Raw genomic sequence first — 12,919 nt, 5'->3', positions numbered from 1 at the left:
GGTTGGGGAAGCTTTCTAGAGAGAGCCCTATGATTAGGTCTCAGTCATTTAATGAACCTATACCTCTGGACATGAACTTCACAAGAGTTCCCTAGGTTTTTTTCTCCCCGTATGTGGAACAAGAAGGCTACAGGGGGCTATTGTTGGGTAAACTCTCTTCCCCCACTTTGACTCTTGATAATACCCCAATAGGTTAGGCTGTCACTAACCAGTATCCCCTAAAGACAAACCTTTCTTAGAACAGAGTGCTCTGCAGTATTTCAAAATGGTTCTCCCTCTCTCTGCCAGAGCAAGAGAGGAATTTTCTCCAGTATTTTGTGTGGGAATCTAGTCAAGCTCCTGGAGGTAAATTTCAAAATAATGTGGAACCCCTCCTTTGGCTGGTTTCTCCTGCAGTTCTTAATGCTCAAATTTGCCTACATGGAACATCCAGCAATTCCTCAATTATAATTGAGGTTTCCCTACCCTGTCACAGGTTCCTAGCATGTTTTCCCTCCTGACTCTTTATAAGTTGAGACTCCCTGTTACTTTCCTGTCTCTCCAATTTGGGGACAGCAATTTGTGTTATGTACACCCCTTTCTTAAGGATCAAAGAAAAGTTGTTGATTTGTCAGTCTATTCAGCTTTTTGTTAGAAGTGGTGATTTCCAAAGTTCCTAATATGTGGAACCTGAAACCAGAAGTCTTATACTTTTTATTTTACTAAATAAAATGGAACCTACTAAATTGATAATTTTGTAACTTGAATTTTTTCAATTATATTATAAACTTGTTCTTTAATGGTAAACACTTTGATGGAGTTTTTATTGGTGAAAGTATCTTTTTCATAGTGCATGTTTTTATCTAGTCCTTTATTGCTTAGACTGCTTCCAATTTTCTGCATTATAAACAGTACTTCTGTGAACATTCATGAAAATAAATCTTTGTGTACAGTCATGATTATATCCTTGGGGTAAATAAAATAGCTTTTCTTAACCTAATGCCACAGAAGAATTAGCAGAAAACATCTAGATACTGCTATAGTAGAATAAGTTCCACGTCCTTCTACGGTGATTAAATAAAATTAGTTTCCTTGTTCTTTCATCAATTCACAAAATGATGGAGTCAGCTCTCACAATCTCTCATTGTTTGATGCTTGCATGTGCATGTGTGTGTGTGTGAAGGGGGGCGGAGGAGGGGCAGAGAGAGAGAGAGAGAGAGAGAGAGAGAAAGACAGAGAGAGAAAATGAAACTGCTTTTGAAAGTAGTTTAAATTGTTAGAGAAATAAAGGCTATTTTTCATTTCAATTTATAGAAGAATAGTAGTTGGAAGAAACTGGAAATCCCAGGTATTTTTGTGCTTTTATTCTGCAACTTTTATAAGACAGAAGAAAAAAAATACCCACTGTCCTTAGATGTGGCATGGAGATAGCTCTTCTCCAGGGGGCATCTTTTTTGTTATTCAGCTTTACTGATAGAATTACCTATATGAAACTGGTAACTTCATTTTATTTTTTTAGATAAAATAGCAAAATTCTAGCTGCTTCCATCTATATTGCCTTTGACTCTTCTTGCTTTTCATCCTGTCAGTGTCCTTTTGTGACACACTAGGAACACACTTATACTTGAACCATTTGGATTTTTTTGCTAGCCAATGAAGGAAAGGCACACCATAGAGAACCATGGGCCATCTCAGTAAAAGTATTAGAAAAGACTTACTATAGGATTTAGGCTTATTGTTAAGGGATTTGAGGGAATTTTTAAGAAAGCAGGGCTTTGCTATAGTTTGCTTGCTTCCAAAAAGCAGTTGTAATTTTATGATCTGGTTTATTAATGACTTTTATCCAAAATAGGGTGACAAGCTATCCCACAGTGCTTCAGACTGAGGGGTTCTTGGGACACAACATGTTCCCTGCCCAAACCAGGAAAATCCCTGGCACTGAGGGGTAGGTTACTCTATCTAGAGGATAAACAAAATGAAAAGAGGCTAAGGCTGAAATTGGTAAAGTAGTAGTAGCTACTGACAGGAGCTAGGATTTGGGATGTTTGGTTATTTTTGAGATTTTGGCAATGTTCATATTTTTGTGTGGATTCAGACATGACTATAAAGTAGTCTCATCTCTGACTTGATTCATGATGGTAACACAGTGGCCATGCCTGATGTTGCTTTTACGAGGAGAACACCAGGCCAGCTCCCAGTAACACCAAGATTTTTACACAGAGTCAGGGCAGTTTGTAGCTGTCAGGGGCTATTTTCCTTTTTTTCAGTTCTCTTCTTTGTGGATTTGAGGGATACTTTTGGAGTTGACCTAAGAGTTTACCATGTGATCTAGTTGTTAGACTTGGTTTCAGCCACATTAGTCTGTACCCTAATGAGATGCTTCAAGCTTTGAAACATTGAGTTATGAAACAATTATCCATCACCCTTAATACAACTTTTTTTCTTCAATAGATAAAAATATTTTAACCATTGAGACCAAATGTTAAATTACTAAATGTTAAAACAAAAAGAAATCAAATATTCTTTCCCCTTGAGATTCAAAATTCACATTAGCATATTTCACTGCTCTCAGTAATACTGCCATAAAGAATCCTATGTTATTTGATATAGAACAAACATATTTTCACAGAACATATTAACATTTGGATGAATATTAATATCTCACTATTAAACCAGTGTTGTATATAAATACTAGTTTATTTAGCAATGTTTCCCAGTTGTGCTATTTGTTTTTAAAATTTAGAAATATATTTAAAGAGTAAATAAGTATTTTGGTTTAAAATAAAATAAATTTTCTTAATGGTGGTAGTTGAAAAGAGATAGTTTCATCTTTTTCAGGTTTGTTAATTTAATATTAAGAAAAATCTTAAATGGTACTTGGATTTTTTGGGAGAGAAACTTTAAACTATTAAATGAATATATGTAGTTGGTATAGTTTAGTCACTAAGGTCTTAATACAAGTTAAATTGTGAAGCATTATATTAATTATTAACATCCAGCTATCTTAAACTCAGTTTGATCGTCTCATATTTTAATTAAATTAATTGTTTATCAATTAGTCTTTATAACAATATTGGAAACAATATGATCTTAGCTATGTTATAATCATGATATAGTTCACATTCACAAACTTTTCTCTAGGTTCTGAGGACTACCTTCAGGTAAATATTCCAACAGACCTAGGAGTGGAATGTTCCAAGGAAATAATTAAGAGAAAAGAAATTGAAGAATTATCAATAGCATCAAGAGGCACCATACCACTGGCAGTGGTGCTTCCTGCTGAAATTCCATGTGAGGTCAGTAAGATACCTTGTTATTTAAATGGCTGGCTCTATTGTTTTCATAAATATTGCTTTTCACTAGAATGTAAGCTCTAACATAGCAGGGCCTTTTGTTTACTTTCTTCATGGCTCTGTCCTCAGAATCCAGAACAATACCTGGCAACTAGTAGGCATTTGATTAACATTTGTTGAATAATTTAATATTAGAGAATATATGAAAGCTTAATTTTATCAGGTATTATTTGACATGTTGCCAAAAGATATATAGTTGCTATACATTATATATATATATATATATATATAACATATATATAACATATATATATATATATATCAAGTTACTATAAAAAAGTTGGATTCATATTAACCAGATCAAAGATTTTATTTTTATAAATGGAAACATTCCTGAGTAGAATTTGAAAATATGTATATTCTGGGTCACCAATTTTTCAATTCTTAAACAGGTAGTAAAGGCCTACATTATTAAGTGGAAATATGAGCTAACAGAGCTGTTTCTTTTAGGAATAAAAGTGTAATGTAGCAGGGGATGGAGTGTGGGTTTCTGAAAAGATGATTATATGAAAACAGGTCTTCCTCCTAAGTCTTCATTGTAATGAACTATTAAAATAAGCTCGGGCAGAGCTGGACCTGAATCTGGGTCTACAAAATCTCCAGACAATAGAAAAATGCTGGCCTTCAGTGTCTGTGGTGTTCAGTGGAACAGGTCAAAAGTACAGGAGAGCCTTGGAAATTGCATGAAAGGGTCCTTCTGGTAGAAGCCAGTGAATTTACACCACTGAATGACAGGGGCTGCATTTGTCTGTTTGCTAGGAGGTGTCTTTGGGAAAAGAATCTCCTGATCTTGCTGGTACTAGCAGTCCTGGGAGAAGACGAGCTTTCTTTCTGTGCAGTTATACAAAATTTAATTCCTTCATCCCCAGACCCCACGCCTAAGCAGAAGAATCATTTTTTAAGCTGTTATGGTATCAATTCCAGAGAGATAAGAACTTCTTTGACATTCCCTTAAAGAGTCCAAGGAATTAAACTGTTCAAGTTTCAGGGGACCGACACAAGGTGACCAGGCAAAGAAAAATTACGACTCACTTAAAGACCTCCAGAACTTGGGGCTAAGCAATCAGAACTGGTGTCTCCTACTGAGTCAGAAACAATGGAAAAGACAGAAATAAATAGAAAAAAAACTGTAATAAACAGGAAATGAAAATTATTCTCAAGTAAAATCTACACAAAAAATGAAAAAATCCCTTGAAACTAAACATTACTCACCAAGAATTCTGCGATGAGTCTAAATAACTGCTCTGAACAAAACCTACAAAGTAAATTTTGAAGAATATGAAACTTTCCCCACTATTCAGTTTGCAAAGAAATTGAAATCTAAAAATTAGACCCCACTACCCTCCAGGCTGAGATAGCTCACTCAGATGGTTGGATAGGATCAGGATTCTTTTAATAGCAGAAACATGGGCTGTCTTTTATTGACATGGATACAATTCTTTCAAACCCTTGGAAGTTAAATTATTTCAATTTCATATCTCTCTTGGGTACCCTGCTTCTTAAGGAATCCTGAGTTAGAAGGTCATACAAGATAATTTTAGTGACAGCCACATGCCCTAAAACATTCAAAATAAACTAACCGCTGGACAAAAAAATAGTTCTTCCAGTCAAAATCTTGTATTCTCAGAACATAGATCTAGTACAATCTTAGTCCATGTAACAATGGCCAAGTACCAGAGGAAAGATGTTTGTGTCCAAATGAATGAAAATCATGTTTCAGATTTGCCAGGATAACTCTCAGCATAGGTCCTCCTTTGCTGAATAGGAGAATAGGTCCTCCCCTCTTCCTGAGACTTGGGACTTCACCACCATCTTACAAAATCTAGAAATTTAGCATACTAACATTGCGAGTCACCAGGTCTTATTTGACACATGCCTCTTTCATAACTAGTACCTTTGAAATCTAGTAAGTTTCCTTACAGTTTTGTGTTTCAAGGATGCCACCACTGAGTTGGGTAAGAGTCATAAATAGTAGCATGACCGTCATTCTTTCTGATTAAGGGGGAGTTAAGGTCTCTCCTGCTGCTGCTTCTTGTTATAAAATTGCTTGGGTCTGGAGAATTTCCCTCCCTATTCCCTCTTCTGTTCTGGAGAATCAGCTTTAGTAGATTTGTTCAACTAAGTCAGCAGGGTATGTTGCCACTGCTTTGACCCAGGACCCAGGAGCATGGGAGTCTTGAACCTTCTGCATATTCATCTTTCTCATCATTTTTCCTTTCCATGGATTTTAGATTTCTTAGACCTTGAAAATCTTGTGCCACTTTAAAAATAGCAGAAAATATATTTTCTTCAACATTGTTTTTCATGTGCTAGTGAAGATATGACTCCAGTGTTCATACTATATGTTATTCCTTGTCTCTTCTGAAGTAATACCTTGGTAAGTCTTAACACTTAAATCTGCTACTTAATTTGGACTTTTCTTTAACCTTTTCTAAGATTAGCATTCTTTGCTACATTTTATTGTTTTTAATTTTTTTTTGTTATGAGCCAACACATTTGTTTTTCTAGAATATTCCTCTTGATTTTGTCTCGTGTGATAATTGATCATGAGAGATACGAAGTTAGTGAGTTCTAAGCCTGCCAAACACATTTATTCCATAAATGAGTGTCATCCAACTATATGCCCCTAATGAGAAACCCACCTAGGAGGCATTCTTCCACTGGAAGAACTGGACCTGATCTATTATTTATCACCTTCTCTTCCCTGTGCTGTGTATTACTACAAAGCACTGATTTCATTAATTCCTGAGGCAAATTCCCTCAGAGCAGTGGTTCCCATCTGAGAGTGATTTTGCCCCTCTTCCCCCAGAAGGTATTTGGCAAAGCCTGCAGACAGTTTTGGTTGTCATAACTGGGGGGATAACTACTGGCAACTGGTGGGAAGAAGTTACAGATACTGTTTAAACATCCTATAATACTAGGGTAGTCCGTGCAACAATGACCTCTCTGGTCCGAAAATATCAATAGTGCCAAGGTTAAATTCTGTCTCTGAGGACAGGAGATATATTTATGGCCCTTACAGTAATAAGTTATCCTCAAATCACTTAATAATGGCATCAAGAATTCAGTGCCCCCCTTCAGAGGCTTCTCTGCAATCCACCCAGTTGTTCTATAATCACTTGTTAGAGCTGCACGATCTATATAAGCAGTGACTCTAGCTGCTGTTTTTAATGGACTTTACCTGAAGCTTTAAGAGGGAACCTCTAAATGTTTTTCCTCTTGGAGGTACTGTAGCTTGCAATCTGATGCCTCCTGCCTCTTATGTTATTTCCGCAAACCCTAGTCATAGGTACAGTAATGGCTTCACTATTTCTCTTTAGGAGCACCATCCTAAAAAGCAGTTAAGAGTGAGCTTGTTTTCTTTATCTTGTTTTGTGTGTATAGGCAGGCCTGCAATCTATCATTTTTTCCTTCCTTCTGATAGAATCTGTCTATTGCAATCTCAGCACTTCTTGTCTCAGAATCTCTTATGTCTTTGAGTATAATTAACTGATATTTCTTTATTTTTATCTTATACTCCCACTGCTGCTTTCGATAAGACTGAAACAGGTTTAAAACCCATCCAATCATTGGTTGACTTCCTGAGAAATTTAATTCTTAAAGTTATAGTATTACCCTGAAAAGTCTTTTAAGTGGCTTTATCAACATTTGGATCTATATTAATTTCATTGAATTGTCTTTGTGTCTGAATCCTAGAACATGGCATATTCCTTACAAAAGACCTTCGTTTTTATTTGACCTGTTCCTTGACATACCTCTGTAGCTACAACTTTAATGTAGACCTAATTATGTAGCCAACAAAACTAGAGCAACCCTTAGACTATATGAAGGGGTATGTCTCTGAAGGGCCCATGGAAAAGTAACAAGAATCTCAGAGATTACCTCCTACCCATTCATTCCTTGGACCCAGATATAGTTTAAAATAATATACAGAAAACTAACAGCACTGCCCACTTATTTCTCATACCAAATCACAGTAGTTCTTGGTAACCAACCTTACCTTAAAGTGTGATCTTGTGACTTCACTGAAAAATACAGGAAAAGCTACAGAATATTATTGTGTTTACCAGTGCTTGAAGTGTCTCTGTGGTGAAGTGCTTGCTGCCCCTTTGGTGGTAAGGTTTTACAGTGACCAAAAGATAGCTTTTCCTTAAACCAAGTGGCTCTCAAACTAAGCTGCACAGGGAGACTATTAGGGAAGGTTTAAAATAATAATGCCTGAATCCTGTCCCCAAAGATTCAGATATAAATGGTTTGGGTTATGGCCTGAACATTGTCAGTTTTAAAAACTTCCCAGGTGATCCTAAAGGTGAGAATTAACAGCCAAATTTGGAACTATTGCCATAACCTAATCCTCACCGTGCTGTTGTGGGTCCGATAGAGGTTAGCTGGAGGAAGCTGTACAGTCCTGGCTTAATAAAGCCCATGAGACTGTGCTTGCTAACCTACTGCATATTCAAGCAGTTATAAATATATGAAAAGAGCCATTGGCCTCTGGTATACAAAAGTCATGATGATCCACTGGGATAAAAATCCTTTGTTGCCTGTGCATAACATATCCTTAAAGCCTAAAGAAAACAACCTTATCAGAACCAGAAGCTTTACCATCTGTATGTTATATTACAGACCAAGTTGTAGCCATTTTGTTTAGGTCCTAAGGTTTGTGACCAATGCCACAAAACTTTAGGCCTTGGAAGTGATGATTATCAGAATTCTTTCTGTCTCTGGATGTTCAGAACAAAATAGGGATAAACAGATGAGTCAGAAAGATTGAGAGCAAAATAGCAGCTTCATAACTGATAAAACCAAATTTATGATCATTTGAGTGTCTTAGTACTCTCTCCATTGAATTAAGTGTACCCATATAATTATATTTTTAATTAAGAGGTTCATAATAGTTAAGGACAGGCTGGACAGTACAGGCCTTCCCTCCTAGAACAGGCCACTTCCTCCATGGAGATGCAGAAAACAGATGAAGCTGTGAGTCCTCAGGGGTGTCATGAGTAGAGCTGGGCATGTTCAATTTCAAAATGTCATATTTTAACAGACTTATTCCATCTTAATTTTAAAAATATGTACAGATTGTCTCTTATGTACATAATTCTTACAAGATGCCACAATAATATAAAAAAATAAAAATACTTTAGGATGTTGAAAATGTAGCTGGGAAGCCAAGACATAGACATTAAATATTAATTCAGAGCAGAGGGCATAATTTAGAAAAGGTCAAATGAGGAGTATGGGTGTGAAATGCTCCATGATTCCTTTGGAAGTTATTATAGGCAGAAATTGTAGGGAAGATTTATGGAGCTTGTGAAACCTGAGTTGGACGTTAATGAAGAGGATAAGTGTGGGGAGATGGAGGGAGAGTAGGAACTAAATGGCATGCCAGCATTATGTACAAACAGAGCTGGTGCAAAATGAAAATATAGGGGCTCTCCTTCAAATTAGTAAGGACTTTAAGGCAGTGACAGCGGAACATTTAACCGAGTACAGGACCTCCCAAGTGCAGGGCCTGTGCAAATGCACAGGTCATAAGCCCATGAAGCTGGTCCTGGATACAAATGAAGATGTAAGTGCCTCTTTTGGGGTGGCCAATATGCTTGCCTTTTGTTTAAAACTATTCGTTGGAGATGGTTGAAAGTTGGAGTCCTGTCCTCTATTAAGGAGGGAATCTATTTTTTTTTAAGATTTATTTATTTATTCATGAGAGACACACACACAGAGAGAGAGAGAGAGAGAGAGAGAGAGAGGCAGAGACATAGGCAGAGGGAGGGCTCCTCCCAGGGAGCCCGATGTGGGACTTGATCCTGGATCCCGGGATCAGGCCTGAGTCGAAGGCAGACGCTCAATCTCTGAGCCACCCGGTCGTCCCTAAGGAGGGAATCTGATGCAGACGCAGCAAACTTGTGTGAGCACTCATGAATGAGAATGAGTTAGCTGGGTGAATAAAACATTGGAAGAGGTTGCTTAGATTTACTAGCCTTGGAAGCGGAGAGGTCAAAATTAAACAAGACGTGGTGTACCCATGAAAGAGAGCTCTGAAAACTTTGAGGCAGAGGATCTTGGGTATCTGGGCCAAAGTAAATGGGAAGTCATTACAGATTTGCAGTAAGGGGACAGATGTGAACAACAAAGGAACTAAAAGAGATAGACAGGAGGTTCTGTGAAGAGGAAGTGGCAGATGTGAGGAAGAGGAGAGCTTCATGTTCCTGATCTCAGGAGTCACATGAAGCAGTGGCTTGGTGAGCATACAGAAGAAAGCAGAAGGGCATGCTTGACATGTGGGAAGGTGTGTTAGCTGGAATAGTGGCATCTTTTCTCCATTTGCAATGTAATTGGTAAGGAGAAATTTAATTAAAATATCCTACAGACAGATAATTGGGAGCATTAGACGCTGGTGGAAAAATGCTTGAAGTGGAAGTGTGTCAGCTGAACCAATTCAGTGACATCAACGTATTTGTAGAAACTCTTTGGTGCAGAGCAGTAAAGATATATGTTTTATCTATAGGTGGTTTATGCTTAGAGAGATAATTTTTAAATAAGAGAATTTTGAAGTTAATAACTTTTGGGTAAACACAGTTTTTATAGGAGTGTATAAATGAGGTTGCTATATATTTTATTTTGCTGAAATTTAGTTTGACTTTGAAGAAAGCATTTGGAAGGCGATATCTGAGGTAAACATAAAAAATGGTGTTTGGTTTTGGTTATTTTGAGGAGTTAAACAGCACAATGTAGCGTACAGATTTTGAATGAGATAGTTCTGATTAATCTTCAGAATGTAACTCTGTAAGAACTCTTTGTTCTTCAAAGAGAAAACTAATAGCCTTCCATTTTGGCTTCAGAGTGTGTATGTTTTGGTTAGGATTAAAGGAAGTACCTTTATATTAAGAGTATTTGGGATCCCTGGGTGGCTCAGTGGTTGAGCATCTACCTTCTGCCCAGGGCGTGATCCTGGAGTCCCGGGATTGAGTCCCACATCAGGCTCCCTGCATGAAGCCTGCTTCTTCCTCTGCCTATGTCTCTCTCTGTGTCTCTCATGAATAAATAAATGAAATATTAAAAAATAGAATAAAATAAAAGTATTTAACATAATTCCTAGTATAAAAGAGGTGCTCAACAAATATTTATTCCTTTTTTTTTTCTCCATATTAATGCCAATCTTTTTATCCCTAATTATTTTTTCTGGATTTTTTTCAAAAGAAGTTTTCAATAATCCTTTTTGCCTTATATACATAGATTTTGCTTTTTGATCTCCATAATGTCTTGAAACTTTTAGATTTGTAACCTTTAGCCAACCTTCATAGATACTCATCACAAATAAAGTATAACCAGAAAATCCCAATTAGGTAAGATTTAAAACTATTGGAAATTTAAAACATTGGACATTAAAACTCATATTATAAATATTAAGATATCTTAAAGGTAAACTTATTCAATCCTCTTATTTATAGATAAGTGTACCAAGTTCTAGAAAGGTGAAAGAAAAGGATTTGGGGGGAAAAAGGATTTGGTTGCAAATTACAGCTCCCTGGAATCTGTGAAGTGATGATCATTACTCTGAGATGTGGAGCCTCACAAACATGGAAAAAGTGTGTCCTCACTGTTTTTTCAGTTGCAAAAGATAGGGTTGGAGAAAAAAAATGAGTACTCAACAGACACCAAGTTGATAAATTTAAGATGTAGTGAGAATCATATTTACGTATTTTATTTCTGAATATGGTTGAAAATATGGACATGGTAGAAATAATTATCATGTGCAAACTTTGTCATTAATAAATATAATGTGTTTTAGTTAATGTAATATTTTTCAAGGCCCTAATTGGGTAATATTTTTTATCTTATAGAATCCTGGTGAAATATTTATTATCTTGAGAGATGAAGTCATTGGTGATACCGTGGAGGTTGAATTTACATCAAATAGTAAATGTATTAGGATGCAGCCAACCCGTTGGAATAAGACAGTCTGGTGTATGAAAGCTTTAGGTAAGAAACTTTTTTATGCATTAATAAATATAAAACATCATCCTGAGTTTCTTTCAATAAATTTATGATAAATGGTTTCACTTCCTTACAGAAACTAATATTGTTCTGCAGGTGCTTCCTGTGCATAGGTTTCACATACCTGAGGTGGTTATTAGTAATCTGGGTTCCCAAAAGTATGAATGTGTAAATTATGAGAAATTAGCTTGTGTACCATGTGGTGAAATGACTGCCTGCAAAATCACATCGTTTTAAATATGTCAGCAGAGATCACTTTAATATATGTCAGCTATTAAATATGGAACTAAAATTATTTACTTTATTGTAATAGGATTAATGAACATTTAGACTTTCATTCATGAACTTTTTTCCTTTCCTTTTTGTTTTCCATGCCTGTGAATATATTTTTGATGCTTTGGAAAGCCTATTTCTTTTTCACTATTTATCATCATGGTACCATTTCCTTATACAGTCTTCCCTCTTTTCCTTATTTAATTTATGAGGTTAACCATTTTATTATCCACCTTTGCTTGCAAGCGTGATAAATTGTATCAGATTTAAAATTCCAGGTGGAATAGCCACACCTGCCACAATAGTTGTACTAAAATCAGTCTATTCTATTAATTTCTGAATGTTTTGCTATAAATGTAGGACTACTTGGTTTTTGAATTTATGATATTTTGCAGAGAACAAAATTACCTTTTATAAAACTTCACAAATGTGACATTTAAAAAATACATTACAATAAAAAGTACACAATATTATTATGAATCTAGAAATGTAATAAAAACATTTAAAATTAGGGGCACCTGGGTGGCTCAGTGGTTGAGCATCTGCCTTTGGCCTAGGTCATGACCCCAGGGTTCTGTGATCAAGTACTGCATCAGGCTCCCTACAGGGAGCCTGCTTCTCCCTCTGCAGATGTCTCTGCCTCTCTCTCTTGTATCTCATGAATAAATAAATAAAATATTTTTTAAAAGACATTTAAAATTAAATACTATGTCAAATGCATACTAAACTTTTTTTTCTTTTTGAATATAGCTATTATGAAGCCCATTTATAGAACATTTAGACATTTCTATTGTGTTACGAAAACCGTATGTCTCGGGATCCCTGGGTGGCGCAGTGGTTTAGTGCCTGCCTTTGGTCCAGGGCGCGATCCTGGAGATCCGGGATCGAGTCCCACGTCAGGCTCCTGGTGCATGGAGCCTGCTTCTCCTCCCTCTGCCTGTGTCTCTGCCTCTCTCTCTCTCTGTGACTAACATAAATAAAATAAAATTCTTTAAAAAAAGAAAACCGTATGTCTCCTCTATGGGCTTCCTTGCACAGGTTAGGTCAGACTTGAATTATAGAAAAGGAAAGACTGCACACTAAGCATTCATAAACATTTCAGACACTGGTCCCTATCATGGGTGAAGATATGCAGAAGTGAGATGGAAAGAACATTGTCTTTTTCTTTCTCTTCCAAAACCCCTTACTCGTGCCACATTTTATAATGATTTAATGAACATTAATTTCTAACTAATTAGTTTTCAAGTTTAAACTAAATCTAGTTAGACTAAAATTGCTACAGAAAAATCAATATTGCAAATTAAGAAGTACTT

General features: G+C 36.3%; 1 protein-coding gene across 3 annotated transcripts in view; it reads left to right on the top strand.

The window, feature by feature from the left end:
- Positions 1 to 12,919, top strand: part of BANK1 (B cell scaffold protein with ankyrin repeats 1) — a 282,579-nt gene that overhangs the window by 74,611 nt on the left and 195,049 nt on the right. For all 3 annotated transcript variants that reach the window (XM_072755563.1, XM_072755564.1, XM_072755562.1), the window contains exons 3-4: positions 3,121 to 3,275; positions 11,180 to 11,318. In XM_072755563.1, coding sequence (XP_072611664.1) covers positions 3,121 to 3,275; positions 11,180 to 11,318 — 294 coding nt within the window. The remainder of the gene's footprint in view (positions 1 to 3,120; positions 3,276 to 11,179; positions 11,319 to 12,919) is intronic.

The sequence above is a fragment of the Vulpes vulpes genome, chromosome 4 (genome assembly GCF_048418805.1).
Source record: "Vulpes vulpes isolate BD-2025 chromosome 4, VulVul3, whole genome shotgun sequence".
NCBI lineage: Eukaryota > Metazoa > Chordata > Mammalia > Carnivora > Canidae > Vulpes > Vulpes vulpes.
The sequence above is the reverse complement of the archived record's forward strand: the minus strand, read 5'-3'. Positions and strand labels throughout refer to the sequence as shown.